The 18,250-nt window shown below is 46.7% G+C and overlaps 1 protein-coding gene across 1 annotated transcript in view; it reads right to left on the bottom strand.

Moving 5' to 3' along the window:
- Positions 1–18,250, bottom strand: part of PPP2R3A (protein phosphatase 2 regulatory subunit B''alpha) — a 1,495,967-nt gene that overhangs the window by 140,448 nt on the left and 1,337,269 nt on the right. Inside the window, 1 exon segment of the mRNA XM_030217215.1 lies at positions 1,008–1,114. Within this exon segment, the coding sequence (XP_030073075.1) occupies positions 1,008–1,114 (107 nt within the window).

The raw sequence follows: 18,250 nt of genomic DNA, 5'->3' as shown, positions 1-18,250 counted from the left end.
TCCGTTTTACCTCTTTCTCTGCCATCCTCCTATCTGTTTTCCCTCTTTCTCTCTCCATCCTTCCGTTTTCCCTCTTTCTCTCCCCATCCTTCCGTTTTCCCTCTTTCTCTGCCATCCTCCTATCTGTTTTCCCTCTTTCTCTCCCCATCCTTCCGTTTTCCCTCTTTCTCTGCCGTCCTCTTATCTGTTTTCCCTCTTTCTCTCCCCATTCTTCCGTTTTCCCCCTTTCTCCCCAGTCCCCATCCTGCCATCCGTTTTCACTCTCCCGATTCAGGCCCACCCGATACAGGCCCGCCAGCCCCAGCTACAAAAAGAAGAAGCACTCAGCTGATTGAGCTGAGCGCCGCCACCAACGCTAAAGACGAGAAAAATGTTTAAAAAAAAAGCGCGGCACCGCAGGCAGCCTCGAAGCATTGGCTGCTGGCTCTGCAGGCTCCTCCTGTCTCTTACGTCACTGCCCCTGCTTCGCTCCAGGGGCAGTGACGTAAGAGACAGGAGGAGCCTGAAGAGCCAGCAGCCAATGCTTCGAGGCTGCCTACGGTGCCGTGGTTTTTTTTTTTTTTACATTTTTTCTCATTGTTAACTTTGGCGGCGGCGCTCAGCTCAGTCAGCTGAGCACTTCTTCTTTTTGTAGCGCCGGCCCTGCTGCTCAACAGGAAAAGCAACAGTGGCCGGCAATGGGAGTGGGTGGGCCAGAGCTGAAATTGGTTGGGCCTGCACCCGTAGCTACGCCCCTGGCTAGTACTGAAAATCGTCAGCACCCACATAGTGGCTGGCTCCTCCCTAATACCCTGTACTGCCCCTGATCTGTCCATTTTTTTTATGGGCAGTCAGAGGTGATATTCAGTGGCACTGCCTGGTTTAGTGCCGCTGAATATCAGGGATAGACAGCCACAGGCCGGAGCCTCTCCTGCCCGGTTAAATCACTTTGAATATCGGCCAGAGTGTTCTTACTTAGAGACAGTGGCTGGGTAACCTTTCACAGTCTCTTTTAGTCCTGTACTTACCCTTCCTGTAATGGGTCATTGGCAGATTCCTCAGCTACAAGAAGCTCATACTCTTCAGCTGCATATCTGTCCCAATCAGAGAGCTCTGGGCCATCATTTTCTGTATCCTATGCAAAGTATATATATAAAGGTAAGCAAAGTTAGGTGAGTGGGCTGCATTCTCAGCATTAAACACAATATACTTTTATCTCTCTGCTCTGCTTAATAAGCTTTATAGTATAGAAAGAGACTGCGCCTGTCCCTGCTGCCTTTAAACATGCTGTGGTCACACTTCTCCTTAAGAAGCCTTCACTCGACCCTACTTGTCCCTCTAATTACCGACCCATCTCCCTCCTTCCTTTTCTCTCCAAATTACTTGAGCGTGCTGTTCACCGCCGCTGCCTTGAGTTTCTCTCCTCACATGCTATTCTTGACCCACTACAATCTGGTTTTCGCCCTCTCCACTCAACCGAAACTGCGCTTACTAAAGTCTCCAATGACCTATTACTGGCTAAATCCAGAGGTCAATATTCCATCCTCATTCTTCTTGATCTTTCCGCTGCTTTTGACACTGTCGATCAAGGCATACTTCTCGATACCCTGTCCTCACTTGGATTCCAGGGCTCTGTCCTTTCCTGGTTCTCTTCCTACCTCTCCCTCCGCACCTTTAGTGTTCACTCTGGTGGATCCTCTTCTACTTCTATCCCTCTGCCTGTCGGCGTACCTCAGGGTTCTGTTCTTGGTCCCCTCCTCTTTTCTATCTACACTTCTTCCCTTGGTTCATTAATCTCATCCCATGGCTTTTCCTACCATCTCTATGCTGATGACTCCCAAATCTACCTTTCTACCCCTGATATCTCACCTTGCATCCAAACCAAAGTTTCAGCGTGCTTGTCTGACATTGCTGTCTGGATGTCTCAACGCCACCTGAAATTAAATATGACCAAAACCGAGCTTCTCATTTCCCCCCCAACCCACCTCCCCGCTCCCCCCGTTTTCTATTTCTGTTGATGGCTCTCTCATTCTCCCTGTCTCCTCAGCTCGAAACCTTGGGGTCATCTTTGACTCTTCTCTCTCCTTCTCTGCTCATATCCAGCAGATTGCCAAGACCTGTCGTTTCTTTCTTTACAACATCCGTAAAATCCGCCCCTTTCTTTCCGAGCACTCTACCAAAACCCTCATCCACACCCTTGACTACTGCAATCTGCTTCTTGCTGGCCTCCCACTTAGTCACCTCTCCCCTCTCCAGTCGGTTCAAAACTCTGCTGCCCGTCTCGTCTTCCGCCAGGGTCGCTTTACTCATACTACCCCTCTCCTCAAGACCCTTCACTGGCTCCCTATCCATTTTCGCATCCTGTTCAAACTTCTTCTACTAACCTATATATGTACTCACTCTGCTGCTCCCCAGTATCTCTCCACACTCGTCCTTCCCTACACCCCTTCCCGTGCACTCCGCTCCATGGATAAATCCTTCTTATCTGTTCCCTTCTCCACTACTGCCAACTCCAGACTTCACGCCTTCTGTCTCGCTGCACCCTATGCCTCGAATAAACTTCCTGAGCCCCTACGTCTTGCCCCATCCTTGGCCACCTTTAAATCTAGACTGAAAGCCCACCTCTTTAACATTGCTTTTGACTCGTAACCACTTGTAACCACTCGCCTCCACCTACCCTCCTCTCTCCCTTCCCGTTCACATTAATTGATTTGATTACTTTATTTTTTTTTTTGTCTATTAGAATGTAAGCTCTTTGAGCAGGGACTGTCTTTCTTCTATGTTTGTACAGCGCTGCGTACGCCTTGTAGCGCTATAGAAATGCTAAATAGTAGTAGTAGTAGACTGCCTCTGTGGAGCCTGGTGTAGTCGACACCCTATTCTATTCACATAATTTGTATTCCACCTTTAACCAAATTGCAAAGCGGATTACACTGAGTCACTTCTAATGAGAAGGAAATTACAGTTACATTAATAATTACAGTCCATGCACTATAGCCATGAGAGAAAAAACACAGCAAGAATCAATACAATGAAAACAAATGAGAAATTATGTCTTACCTGATAATTTTCTTTCCTTTAGTTGCAGCAGATGAATCCAGAGACTTGTGGGGTGTGACCATCTACTAGCAGGAGGAGATAGAGAGCCCTGAAACTGCACTGCCTTATAGGGCAGAATGCTCCCTGGTCAGTCAGTACTTCTCATAACAAAGCAGAAGAATACAGAATTATAGCACATCTCCTTCCTTCCCCACAGAGAAAAGGGAAAAACCAAGCTCTGCCCACACTTAATCCAATTACGAGAGTCCATCAAAAATGTAAAAATGCAGCAATGCAGTTCAACAGAGCGATCTAACTGCCAGACATCACCAGAAAAACAGGGTGGGCCTCTGGATTCATTGCTGCAACTAAAGGAAAGAAAATAATCAGGTAAGACATAATTTCTCGTTCCTTAGCGTCAGCAGCAGATGAATCCAGAGACTTGTGGGATATATCAAAGCAGTCCAGTAGTACAGTGGGAACCTGAAACTTCAGTGGATAGCACCAAAACTCTAAAAGATGCATTTGATGGAGACACCCAAACAGCAGCATCTGGAGAAGGTATAGGAGGAAGACCATGACTCTGCCCTACAGATATCCTCAAGGTAGAACAGGCAGGCTTCTATCCCAGAAATTGTGACAGTTCATGAAGAAGGCTCCTGGCATCAAGCTGGAAGTGGAGCACCCACGAGGAAGTACACCAACACGATAGCCCCCGTGACCTAGTGAGTTAACATGACTTTGAAAGCTGCAAAGCCTGTAAAAGGCCTGAGAACATTGCGAACAAATGAGCTGACTAACAATACTTGTTGTGCCAGTCCAAATGAAGGAACACATGGCGAAAAACAGAAAGGCGAAAAGACAAAGGTGAAATGAGAAGAAAGGTATAAACCACCACAGGAAGAACAACGGGATACAGCAAGAACAATGGGACTGTGCACCCAATCACTCCTTCAGGAGAAATCCAGGAGAACAGAACACAATCTGGAGTTCCAAAATCTCGCTTGGGCTGAAACCCAGATCTCGGATGGAAAACCAGCCTGCCCTGGATGATAGCTCTTGGAAGCTTCCAACGAGGGCCATTTGACCTAACTGGAAAGCATCTGTAGGCACGTCCCCAAGAAGACCCTGAGTCTTGCATTATTCAGATCTTCCAGAAACTTCAACTAACCCTCACCAAACAAAAGCTTAACTAGCCATTGTGAGCAAATGTATCTGCTGCCCAGTGGCACAACCCCAGCCGACAGGCTGTGACCACCAAAGAAATTGCTTGGGTGACTCACAAATCAATTCAAACCAGGAATCTACCAAATACGCCAGCTCCATCTCTACAACTGACGATGCAGGAGAAGACGGACTGGCGGCCTCCAGAAGGAATTTGCAACCTGTCGCATCTAGCAAGGGCAGGCCTTAACAGCATGCAAGATGCAGATAGCTGCCTGTCGAGCAAGACTGCTGCACTTGTAGAGAAAGACCGCACTGACTCCCTAGATGAGGCCGAGTTGGATGGGAGGGTCCAAGAAAGATGGAGAGCAACAGCCGAGAAGGAACCTGTGATCTGATGCAGAATCTGACCCAAGGAAAAATGTCCAAGACAGAGGCCATGGCACCCAACACTTGGTTTATTTCCATATCCCAGAACCCAGTAGGGAAATTAGAACCTGATGAGCGACAGAAAGAAACATCTTCTCTATGCCTATGCCGGAATCACTCTCCAATACACACTAAGATTGTATAGAAATGGAATTCCAATCCAAAGGACTGGAGAAGAGAGCTGGCGTGGATGAAACCTGTCAACTTCCTGAAAGGAAGAGTCACAAACAGTCAATCATGAGGTACAGATGAACCAACCACCCTCCTGGCAAAGGAAGACTGCCATCATCACTTGAAAAACACGTCCTGTGTAATGCGGAAAGGCTGAATGGCATGGACAGAAAAAGATAATATTATCCAAGGACTGAAAAGCACAGCAATATCCTGTGTGAAGAGGAAATGGAAATATGAAAACCCCATGTCCTTGAGAGTCAGGGTGGACAGCAACTCACCTGCCGCACTGCAAGAAGTACGGCCTGCAATGTCTACTTGGAATATGTTGAACCTCTTCCACTCGGTGGACTCCATGAAGTCTAACCCCAAGTGGAAAGAACCTCTCTACTTGGACTAACAAGCAAAAGGAATAATCTCCCAATCCCCCAACTCACCGGGGAACAGACCCAACCGTGCCTAAATGGTTGCAAGGTGGCCAGAACTGGCTGATAAGTGTGCTGGAGCCTCCACAAAGATTCCAAGAATGGGACCGCAGGGGAATGGGACAGCCCCACTCTGTAGCCCTGCATTAGAACACCAAGACACACTGGACTGAGGATTGTATTTTTTTATTTGTTTGATCCAGTCCGCATAGAACCTGGAGAGGTGCCCTGCTACTACTACTACTAATCATCATTTTTATAGCGCTACTAGACATATGTAGCACTGTACACTTGAACATGAAGAGACAGTCCCTGCTCCACAGAGCTTACAATCTAATTAGGACAGACAAACAGGACAAACAAGAGATAAGGGAATATTAAAGTGAGGATAATAAAATAAGGGTTCTGAACAAGTGAATAAGTGTTAGGAGTTAAAAGCAGCATCAAAAAGGTGGGCTTTTAGCTTAGATTTGAAGACGGCCAGAGATGGAGCTTGACATACCGACTCAGGAAGTCTATTCCAGGCATATGGTGCAGCAAGATAAAAAGAACGGAGTCTGGAGTTAGCAGTGGAGGAGAAGGGTGCAGATAAGAGAGATTAACCCAGTGAACGGAGTTCCCAGGGAGGAATCCAGGGAGAGATGAGAATGGAGAGGTATTGAGGAGCTGCAGAGTACTACTACTACTACTAACAAACATTTCTAAAGCGCTACTAGGGTTACGCAGCGCTGTACAATTTAAACATAGAAGGACAGTCCCTGCTCAAAGAGCTTACAATCTAAAAGACAAGAGAACAATCTAGAGGACGAGTGAACAGTTAATCTGATAGGGTGGATAGATTGGGGCATTTTATATTTCTCGAGCGGTTAGGCGCCGAAGGCAGCATTGAAGAGGTGAGTTTTAAGCAGAGATTTGAAGATGGGTAGGGAGGGGGCATGGCGTATGGGTAAAGGAAGATTGTTCCAGGCATAGGGTGAGGCAAGGCAGAATGAGCGGAGCCTGGAGTTGGCAGTGGTGGAGAAGGGTACTGAGAGAAGGGCTTTGTCCTGTGAGCGGAGGTTGCGGGCGGGAACATAGGGGGAGATGAGGGTGGAGAGGTAGTGAGGAGCCGCAGACTGAGTGTATTTGTAGGTAAGGAGGAGAAGCTTGAATTGTATGCAATATCTGATCGGAAGCCAATGAAGTGATTTAAGGAGAGGGGTGATATGAGTATATCGGTTTTGGCGGAATATAAGACGTGCAGCAGCGTTCTGAACGGATTGAAGGGGGGATAGATGGCCGAGTGGGAGGCCGGTGAGGAGTAAGTTGCAGTAATCAAGGCGAGAGGTAATGAGAGCGTGGACGAGAGTTCTGGTGGTATGCTCAGAGAGGAAAGGGCGAATTTTGCTGATGTTGAAGAGGAAGAAGCGACAGGTCTTGGCAGTCTGTTGGATATGCGCAGAGAAGGAGAGGGAGGAGTCGAAGATGACTTGAATGCACTTATAAGTCAATAAGAGGAGTTTGAACTATATGCGGAAATGGATAGGAAGCCAGTGAAGTGATTTGAGGAGAGGGCTAATATGAGCATAACGGCACTGGCGGAATATTAGTCGTGCAGCAGAATTTTGAACAGATTGAAGAGGAGAGAGATGGCTAAGTGGGAGACCTGTGAGAAGCAAGTTGCAATAGTTTAAGCGAGAGGTGATAAGAGTGTGGATGAGGGTTCTGGTAGTGTGCTCAGAAAGGAAAGGGCAAATTTTGGTGATATTATAGAGAAAAAAATGACAGTATTTGCTGAATATGTGGAGAGAAGGAGAGGGAGGAGTCGAAGATGACCTCAAGGTTACAAGCTGATGAGACAGGAAGGATGAGAGTGTTATCCACAGAAATAGAGACTGGGGGAAGAGGAGAGGTTGGTTTAGGGGGAAAGATAAGAAGCTCAGTCTTGGTCATGTTTAGTTTCAGATGGCGCTGAGACATCCAGGCAGCAATGTCAGACAGGCAGGCTGATACTTTGGCCTGGATTTCTGGTGTGGAGAGGTAGATCTGGGAGTCATCAGCATAAAGATGATACTGAAAACCATGGGATGAGATCAGAGTACCAAGGGAAGAAGTATAGATGGAGAAAAGAAGAGGTCTCAGGACAGATCCCTGAGTACACCAACTGACAGTGGGATACAAGTAGAGGAAGATCCACTAGAGTGGGAGAGATAAGAAGAAAACCAAGAAAGAACAGAGCCCTGAAATCCAAGTGAGGACAGCATATCAAGGAGTAGGCTGTGATCAACAGTGTCAAAAGCTGCAGATAGTTGAGGATAGAACAGAGACCTTTGGATCTCACCAGGAACAAATAATTGGAGACCTTAGCAAGCACTGCTTCAGTTGAATGAAGAGGGCAAAAGCCAGATTGAAGTGGATCAAGAATAGCTTGAGATGAAATAAAGTCAAGGCAATGGCGGTGAACAGCATGTTCAAGTATCTTGGATAGGAAAGGGAGGAGGGAGATGGGGCAAACAGTTGGAAGGACAGGTAGGGTCCAATGAAGGTTTTTTAAGGAGTGGTATGACTACGGCATCTTTGAAGGCATCAGGAACAGTCACAGTGGAAAGTGAAAGATTGAGGATATGACAGATAAAAGGGATGACAGTAGGAGAGATAGTGTTAAGTGGATGGGTTGGAATAGGATCAGAGAAACAGGTAGTTAGTTTCGAGGAGAAAAGAAGATGTGTAGTTTCCTCTCCTCTTCAGTGATTTCAGAAAAGGAAGAAAAGAAGGCAGGGGTTGGATGGTTGAGAGAATTAACTAAGGGAAGGAGAGGTGGAGGTGACCTGGTTGAGAATTCAAGTTTAATCTTGTGAACCTTTTCAAGAAAGTACTCAGCCAGACTCTGGGGAGAAAGTGAAGGGGGAGTTGGAGGTGAAGGCACTTTGAGGAGAGAGTTCAGTGTGGCAAAGAGACGTCGAGGGTTTGAGCCAAGAGAATTTGTCAACTGGATGTAATAGTCCTGTTTGGCAAGTAAAAGAGCAGACTGGAAGGAGGTCAGCAAGAATTTGAAATGTATGAAGTCAGCATGGACACGGGATTTCAGCCAAAGGCTGGGGTTTGGTACGTTTTACAGAACAGGGAATGGGAGGAGCAAGAGTGTCCAGAGCAGAGGAGAGAACAGTATTATAGGAAGAGACAGCCTCATTGACATAGTGGTAGAGAAGAGATTTGAAACACTGGAGGAGAGAGTAGAAGGGTCAATAGCATAGCCTGAAGATTCCTAAATGTATTGGTTAAGATTGGATGGGACTGGGAAGTGTGAAAGTTATCAGATGATGGTCAGAGAGGGGAAGAGTTGAGGCACAGAAACTGGAGAGTGAGCAGTTTGAGAAGAGGATAAGATCGAGACAGTGGCCATTCTGGTGAGTGGAGGCAGTGGAGCACAGTTGAAGATTGAAAGAGGATGTTAAAGCAAGAAACTGAGAAGCATAAGAGTCAGAGGGATCATTAGCATGAATGTTAAAATCCCCAAGAATGAGGGAAGGAGATTACATCAAAGTCAGTGAGAAAGAGGCAGAGGCGCAAGTAGATGGATGGAGTGGACTTCGAAGGAAGAAAAACAGTGAGACAGAGGTGGAAGAAGAGGTTGAAATCTACAAGAGGGTGAAAGTAGTAGCCCGACACCACCTCCGCGGCCAACCAGGTGAGGAGTATGGGAGAAAAGATAACCTCCATGGCATAGGGCCGCGACTGAAGCAGAGTCTTCAGGGTAAAGCCAAGTTTCAGTTAGGGCAAGCAGATGGAGAGTACGAGAGGTAAAGAGGTCATGAATGTAGGAAAGTTTGTTACAGACAGAGCAGGCATTCCACAGAGCGCAAGAGAAAGGCAGGGAAGAAGGGGGGAGGAGAGGAACAGAAATTAGATTACTACTACTATTTAGCATTTCTATAGTGCTACAAAGCGTACGCAGCGCTGCACAAACATAGAAGAAAGACAGTCCCTGCTCGAAGAGCTTACAATCTAATAGACAAAAAATAAAGTAAGCAAATCAAATCAATTAATGTGTACAGGAAGGAGGAGAGGAGGGTAGGTGGAGGCGAGTGGTTACGAGTCAAAAGCAATGTTAAAGAGGTGGGCTTTCAGTCTAGATTTAAAGGTGGCCAAGGATGGGGCAAGACGTAGGGGCTCAGGAAGTTTATTCCAGGCGTAGGGTGCAGCGAGACAGAAGGCGCGAAGTCTGGAGTTGGCAGTAGTGGAGAAGGGAACACATAAGAAGGATTTATCCATGGAGCGGAGTGCACAGGAAGGGGTATAGGGAAGGACGAGTGTGGAGAGATACTGGGGAGCAGCAGAGTGAGTACATTTATAGGTTAGTAGAAGACAGGGCCGGTCTTAGGCAGAGGCGACCGAGGCGGCCGCATAGGGCCCCGCGCCTAAGGGGGCCCCGCGTGGCGCGCCTCAACTCTGCCTCGCTTGTGCCTCCGCTCCGACCTCCGCCGGAATGCTGCTGCTCGCCTCGATGACCGCATAATCATCACCAGCGCGGCACCCACCCCCAGCTTGGGCCTGCTGTCAGCTCCCGAGAGTCCCCGCCTCCCCAAACCCGGCGACTAACTGCAGCGATGCTAGCAAGCCAGGCCCAGCCCAGGCAGCGACGGCCCCACCCCCCACAGCGACCACGACTAGGACAGACGGCTCACCTCCAGGATCCAGCTTCCCGCTTAATGGCCCACCTTCTGAAGTTCTGATGTATTTCCTGTTTCCGGACTGCGAGGGAGGAAGCCACTGAGCGGGAAAAGCTGGAGGTGGTGAGTGAGCCATCGTCGCTGACGCTGTCTCTACTGATTGAGTGAAGAAGGCTGCTGCTGCTGGTGTGCTGGTAGGCGACTTGAAATTGTGATGGGATATTAGAAAGAAGAGGCAGGCAGTAAAGGGAGAGTGGAGATGGCTGGGGCTTGAGGAGAAAAAGGCCTGATGGACCTTTGGGTTGGCAGGTGATTGGTAAAGGGAATTGTGAAGGGGTGGGGAAGAAAGATGTGATGGCAGGAGAGAAAAAAGGAACCAAGGTTTGAGGGTGAGGGTGAGAGGAAATGGGCACTAGGAATTGACAGGGAGAGGAGAAACCTGAGGGTGAGTGGATCAGCAGGGACTCAAGGACTAGAGGCCTGAGGAGGAGAATGGAAGGGAGAAAAAGTGGCCTTAGCTGGGGATGGCAGAACAGCGATTGGAGGGAGAAAGGGAGACCAGAGGAGAGAAGAGTGAGTGAGATTCAGAGATTGGCAGTGGGCTAAACAGGATTTGGACTGGGGACTGGAGGGAGAAAATGTTGTCTTGAAGGAGAGAGGGAAGAGTGGAGAGTTATGCAGTCACTGGCAGTGTGAATGGGAGAGAAAGGCATTGGGTTTGAAGCAGAGAACACTATGAAAGGGGATGAGATTTGATATACTGTCTTTCTGTGCTACAACAGTTGTGCCAAATCAATCCATTAAGGCAGCAAGCCAGCCAGGTTACAGGTATGATGATAGCTTTTTTTCTAGGAAGAACCTTTTTAAATTAAAGTACTGTCTGTCTCTGTCTGTGGTGGTGAAATGTTTCAGCTGCCTGTAGTCCACCATTTTGTTAAAGGTTTTTTTTGCCTGTGGGACCCACCCAGGGGTGTGCTGGTAAAATTTTAACAACGGGCTCTCTTTCCGGACATAGCTGGCCCTGAAATTTGGGGGGAGGGGGAATACATGCCTCTCTCTCTCCTCCCTTGTGCAGGCACGCTAGGCATACCTTTGCCAAGCCCCACCACCCAATAAATGGACTGCCACCATGGGGTGGAGCTAGGGTGGGGGCGGGGCTAGGATGGGGCCCCACCAAATTGGTCTGCACAGGGCCCCGCACTTGCTAAGACCGGCCCTGGTAGAAGTTTGAACAGGATGCAAAAACGGATAGGGAGCCAGTGAAGCGACTTGAGGAGAGGGGTAGTATGAGTAAAGTGACCCTGGCGGAAGACGAGATGGGCAGCAGAGTTTTGGACCGATTGGCGAGGGGAGAGGTGACTAAGTGGGAGGCCAGCAAGAAACAGATTGCAGTAGTCTAAACGAGAGGTGACAAGGGTGTGGATGAGGGTTTTGGTAGAGTGCTCAGAAAGAAAGGGGCGGATTTTACGGATGTTGTAAAGAAAACAACGATAGGTTCTGGTGATCTGCTGGATATGAGCAGAGAAGGAGAGAGAAGAGTCAAAGATGACCCCAAGGTTTCGAGCTGAGGAGACAGGGAGAATGAAAGAGCCATCAACAGAAACAGAAAATGGGGGGAGTGGGGAGGTGGGTTTGGGGGGAAAAATGAGAAGCTCGGTTTTGGTCATGTTTAATTTCAGGTGGCGTTGAGACATCCAGACAGCAATGTCAGACAAGCACGCTGAAACTTTGGTTTGGATGCAAGGTGAGATATCAGGGGTAGAAAGGTAGATTTGGGAGTCATCAGCATAGAGATGGTAGGAAAAGCCATGGGATGAGATTAATGAACCAAGGGAAGAAGTGTAGATAGAAAAGAGGAGGGGACCAAGAACAGAACCCTGAGGTATGCCGACAGGCAGAGGGATAGAAGTAGAAGAGGATCCACCAGAGTGAACACTGAAGGTGCGGAGGGAGAGGTAGGAAGAGAACCAGGAAAGGACAGAGCCCTGGAATCCAAGTGAGGACAGGGTATCAAGGAGTATGCTGTGATCGACAGTGTCAAAAGCAGCGGAAAGATCAAGAAGAATGAGGATGGAATAGAGACCTCTGGATTTAGCCAGTAATAGGTCATTGGAGACTTTAGTAAGCGCAGTTTCGGTTGAGTGGAGAGGGCGAAAACCAGATTGTAGTGGTTCAAGAATAGCACGTGAGGAGAGAAAATCAAGGCAGCAGTGGTGAACAGCACGCTCAAGTAATTTGTAGAGAAAAGGGAGGAGGGAGATGGGTCGCTAATTAGAGGGACAAGTAGGGTCGAGTGAAGGCTTCTTAAGGAGAGGTGTGACCACAGCATGTTTAAAGGCAGTAGGGACTGTTGCAGTGGAAAGTGAGAGGTTGAGAATGTGACAGATAAAAGGAATAAGAGCAGGTGAGATGGGAATGGGATCAGAGGAACAGGTGGTACATTTTGAGGAAGAAAGAAGTGTAGTTTCCTCTATAGTAGATTGGGGATATCATGGTGTGACCTGCACAAATAGGATGACAGCTGATGTGAAGGACCAGGATTGGGATTAATGTCCCCAGCGCAGAGCAGGAGAAGGAGCAAGAGAGTACGGAGAAGAGTAGGAGAGGTATGACGACAGCAACGAAGGCCAGATGTACTCAGATAGAAAGGAGATGGATGAATGGAAGGTAGGAAGGAAGGAAATGCTTCCTTCCTCAGGTTGAGAGCTGAGAAAAAGGAAGAGGAAAAAAGAGATGGTGAGATGATGGTTTCAGATGGAGAAACAGATTAGGAAGGAACAGTACCAAGAAGAAAAAGTGTACTGGAGCCATAAGTAGTAACTGGGAGAAAAATAAATGTAAAGAGAAAGTGCCCCGGTGCACGGCTCCTAGAGCAGAGGCCCTGAGTGGATCGGAGTAGACCTGGGAGTCACCCCGGAGAAGGCTGTAAGGATATGCAGATGAGCTGCAAGTCCTCCACAGCACCTGAAAGGCAGCCGGTGGTAGAGCTGGCAAGGAAAGGCTTACCAGGGGTTAGGCCGAAGCCAGCATTCCTCCCCCTGAGGGTCGCCTGCTACTATGAACTCAAGGATAGCACCGAGATCCCATCATTGTGGGGTACGAAAAGAATAGGGAGACTCAAGGCCGAGATCGTCCAGCAGCATGAAAGGCAACTTGTCCTGAGAAGAGGGAACTCTGAAAGAGTGATTTGCTTGGGCTGTAGTCTTGGCCTCATGAAACCTCAGACAATGCTGAGAGGAAGGAAGGAATCCTGAAGAGTGCCCTCTGCCAATTGAGACCACAATGGACTCACAATGGACTGAATTCTCTAACCAACTGTGCCAAAACTTCCCTAACAAAAGTTCCCCACTAAAACATAGGGAGCACCATGTGCCTAGAAGCCACCTGAGTTGTCCGATGCCTAGGCCAGAGCTAACGCCTGGCTTAGAGCATCAATAATTAGCTGGCATGGCCGTGCCCTAGAACTGGCTGGCTGGGTATGTAGTAGAGTGAGCAAATGCGGCTGACAGGCAGAACAAGATGGTCCTCTATGCTCACTCACCGGTGATTGTGGCAACCACTATTCCTTCCATTCACAATGAGGTAGCTCTGCAAAAATCACTAGCTGTCCAATATCTTGAAAAGGTGCTCAAGCTCTGGAAGCGAATCATGTACGGAGAACATGACAGCGAGCAATGCGGTGATTGTAGCTAGCGTTCAACAGCTTTGGCCAGAGCCAGTGAGCAATACCAGAAAGCAGACCTGCTGCGTAAACAGCCTACAGTTACCCTGTAGTACTGTAGCCCCGAATGAGCTGACCCAGTCATGCAATGAACTGCCAGACAAGGCAATCAAAAAGAGGGAAAACATGACCCCTGCTGAAATAGAGGCGAGGGTCATGGCTACAACTAGTATGCCCCAATCTGCCTGGAACCTGTGACCTACAGGCCTAGGATTCTTTCTATACCCCAAAACATCCACAGCTTGCAGTTATACTGCCTTGGGCCTTACTTCTGATTCTTCTGATGTCTTGTGGTTTTCTAGAAATCATGTTTGGATCTGAATTCATGTACTGAGATAGCATTTTTATATGGTTGGGGTTAATTTTCAAAGCCTTGGACTCCTTTTACTTAAGTAAAAATAGCCCTAACTCATGTAAGCACACCATATGCACATATGTGGACTTTTAGCTGTCTGAAAGAAATGGTGTTTTTTTTTCCACAATGTAGAGGTACTTAAATGGGCACCTGGTTTAATATAGAAAGTAGGTGCCCCTTAGCTACTATTTTATAAAGATACATAGCCTACGTCTACCTTGCATGCATGGGCACTTATACCTGCTCTCGAGCAATTATAAATGTCTACTCTTGGATCGTGCAATAACTTGTGTAGAACAGCATATTTTATAATCTACATGTGTACTTGTGAACGCCATCTGTGCTCTGCCCAAATTCTGTCTCTGTACACACCTACTGGCAAAGTAAGTGCCATAATTTAACATTGTAAGCCCCTGGGAACAGAAAAATACCTACTGTAATTGATTTTATCTGTATGTAGTATGTAAACTGTTTTGGTTGAACTACAGAAAGGTAGTATATCAAGAATCTAATAAACTTAAACATTAACTTTGAGCTATGTCTAAAAACTGCTTGAACTAAATCCAAAATTCCATCTCTTCCTTTCTAGTAAAAGGGATTTTTTGGAACAACATCTTAATAAGTGGAAGTGTGTTAATTTCAACTGGGACGTGCAAGATAATATTATGTAAGCTTATGTAAGATAATATTATGTAAGCTCATGTCATGATTAGTAAGATCACTGGAGGATGGCTGGTCTGAAAGACTCATAGGTTCCCTTCACAGGAATATGGGGTACAGCCTGGCCTCTGGGCCCCTGCATTCAAACAGAAGATAGGGTAGAGACTATGGAGGCAATTCTATAAAAGTTACGAAACACAGGCGCACACATGTGTGCCAGGGCGTCTACATGTAAGTGCCATGAAAGGGAGCATGTTTGGGGCAGAATGTGGGTGAGTGTTGGGCCAAATCAGCAACAGAGCGAGCACACAAACACAACCTCAGATAACATGAAACTGACATGCCCAAATGTACACCACCTTTATATAGCAAATACATGGCACAGAAAATGTCTTTTTTGACCTGAAGCTTTGTGCTGCTTGCTGATGTCTCAGTGCATGGTCAGACCTCACCCTTCCTCTAACTACCCACCTTAGAGAGCTTACCTAAATCTCTACATCTCCAGTAAATCCCACGCTGCTCCATATTGCCCGTTACTACCAAGCATCCTCTCCAAACCTCTTAACCCCTGTAATCTTCCACTCCACCCCTACCTCCCAGCCCTCCATCCCATTTGTCTGTGCAACAAAAACTGTGCGAGTGTGTGCATATGGGTATGTCCATCTACAACTGTCTGTGTGTCTGTAACTGGCTATCTCAGTTTAATCATGTTTGGGTATGTGTCTGGGTATGTGTGGTATTGTACCATAGGTCCTGTTTAGTCACTGGGTGTAATTGTTGGTGGATACTATTGGTGGTTGTCACTGGTGGTGAGTAAAAGCATGAATGGAAGCAGGGCATTGCTCCTGTGGACCCTTACTTTCAGGAAGTAGAGGCTAGAGAAAAGGAGGAGGGCCCCTGTTTAGAGGTCATACTGGCCCAAATCCATATGCAGGTTCTGGTGTGATAAGGAGACTATAGTGTACCTATGCAATCAACTAGAGGAGGACTTAGAGCCCTATACATGGATGAGACAAACCCTGACAATACACTTTAAGGTCACTACAGCTCTAACTTTCCTGGCCACTGGAACCTTCCAGACATCTCTCAGGGCAACAGAAGGCATCAGCCAGCCAGCCACTTCATGCTGCATAGCTCAATTCCTACAGGCCTTCCTCAGGACATACACTGAATACATTCTCTTCCCCACAAGCAGCAGCAACACCAAACTATGATAGATTTCTTTGAACTGGAAGAATTCCCCTCTGTGCTAGGGACCACAGACTGCACACACATTGCTATTAAACCACTTGCTGGCAAGAAGACCATTTACAGGAACTGCAAGCAGGGTTCAAAATTCCCCGGGCCTCCAAGGGGGGCCCGGCGCCGCAGTCCCCGCCACCCGCCTCCCTCAGTCCACCACTGGGCCAGGCCCCCCTGAATTCAAATCATAGCGCCTCACCTCGACCTCGCTCCTTGTGAAGAAAGTGCAGCAGCGGCAGTCTGCAGATCGCCTCCCTTCGGGCCTTACTTCCCTATGTCCCGCCCTCGTCTGACATAACTTGTGCAAGGGTGGGACACAGGGAGGGAAGGCACAAAGGGATGCGATCTGCAGATTGCCGCTGCTGCACTTCTTTCACATGGAGCGAGGTCGAGGTGAGGCGCTATGATTTGAATTTAGGGTGGCCCGGCCCGGTGTTGGACGGAGGGGGGTGGGTGGAGGGGGGGCAGCGATGACGACCTCGGGGGGGGGGGGGCGCCCCGGGCCCGGCCCAGACTCTCGGCGGCCCTGACTGTAATGCCGCCACCATAATAACTGGTGTGTGTACCAGCTACCAGGCTCATGTCATGATTAGTAAGATCACTAGAGGATGGCTGCTAAATGAGCTCACTCCAACCACCCATAATTTCACTAACCAGCTCTTTTTGTCCCCATAGATGTGTCCATCCATGTACAACAATCAGCCCTCAATTGTTGTAACCAAAATAATAATTTTTTGACCAAAGCATTGACTTGATCTTCCAACATCTGCATTGAGTCTAGAATTATACCCAAAACTATTGATTTATTTTCAATCTGAAGAACCTCTCCAGTATCAAGCTGGAAAGATTTCCAAGGAAGCGAGTCATGGAGGGGCATTTTCAATGACATCTAAGTTGGACTTTGTTTTTAACTGACATGTGCTAGAAAAAGAGATGTCCCTTTCAAGGAATATGAAGTTTTTACAATTTTTGAACACTTTTAATGGGTTTCATTCATTTTTTTAAGGCACCATTTTGTAGAGTACAGACAGTAGTAATAATGTTTTATGTCATGCAACCCAGTTAAGGTCTAAAGCCAGCTCTTGCAAGCCATGCATAGCATATGCTTGTGAATAAGCAGAGACTTTCAGTTTGTTTGTTCTGTTTGTTCTGTTGTTCAGTTTGTTCTGTTTTCCAGTTTCTCTTTACTTTTGATTTGCTGCACATACACCTCTTGACTTAACTACTAATACTGATGATTTTTTACGGCTATTTCAGTATTACCTGGGAGATGGTTACATCACATCCTAGTTCTCCTACCTTGGGGAAAGTGAGAGGAATACTACTTCAGGGTAGGTAACAACACCATAACAGACCCCCTATATACTTTCTTTGTATTATATTTCTATATACGTTTCTAAGCATATACAAGCTTTCTTTTTTTTGGTTTTATAATATTTTCAGTCTATGTTTATAATTTACATAATTATTGATCGATGTACAGTTATTTATATATGAACATCATAAATGGTTTCCGGACAATTTTATGTTGATATGGTTTTAATTATTTGTTTATAATTATTGATTTCTTTGGTTTGCAATTTGTTTTAACTTATGTTTTTATATGTTTATTAGTATTATATCGCCCCTGAAGCAGCCCTGCTGGGCAAAACACAGCCCTGTCGGGCATCCTTTTACCTGCTCAGAACAAACCACACCCAAATGATATAAATGAAGACAATCCTAACAGGTACTGAGAGGAATCATGATGCACACAGTAATGAACCATCATCAGCAGTTTATATTTAATTCTATCTTGCAAAGAAAACCAATTCAGTTTCTGAAAACTGGGAGTAACATGATCATATTTTGAAAGTCTATATAACAGGCGCACAGTTGAATTCATCACTACCTGCAATGCCTGTATACAGACCAAAGGCAGACCTACATAACAGATACTACAGTAGTCTAAACCTGTCAAAACCAAACTCTGGTGCACCCTGCAAAAATCATTCTGGGAAATCAACAGGCATAATTTGCAAAGTAAATGCAGCTTATAAAATGATTTTTTCACCAGAAAACGAATCGGAGGAGAAAAAGACAGCACAGCATCAAATAGTACATCCAAGTTTTTCACAACACAAGAAAACAGGAATCAAAACATCAGATATAACAACCTCAGAAGGAAAAGAAACTGCTGGTTCAGCAGTTACCAGTAAAATGTCTGTTTTGGACATATTAAGAGATAGACAATTCTGAAATACTCAGTGATGGATCCCTTCTAAAACTGCTTGTAATCAAGTAACTACCACAGGCACTAGCTCCATCAGCAGGAGAAAAAAATTGAATGTCATTCGCCTAAATGCAATATGCCACTCCAAAATCCCAGAAAGAGCAGAGCTTTGGGTCATTCCACGTCACAGTTCTCACAGTAGAC

Source organism: Microcaecilia unicolor, chromosome 10, assembly GCF_901765095.1.
Source record: "Microcaecilia unicolor chromosome 10, aMicUni1.1, whole genome shotgun sequence".
Lineage (NCBI taxonomy): Eukaryota > Metazoa > Chordata > Amphibia > Gymnophiona > Siphonopidae > Microcaecilia > Microcaecilia unicolor.
Note: the sequence above shows the minus strand (reverse complement) of the source record. Positions and strands in the feature narration are given on the sequence as shown.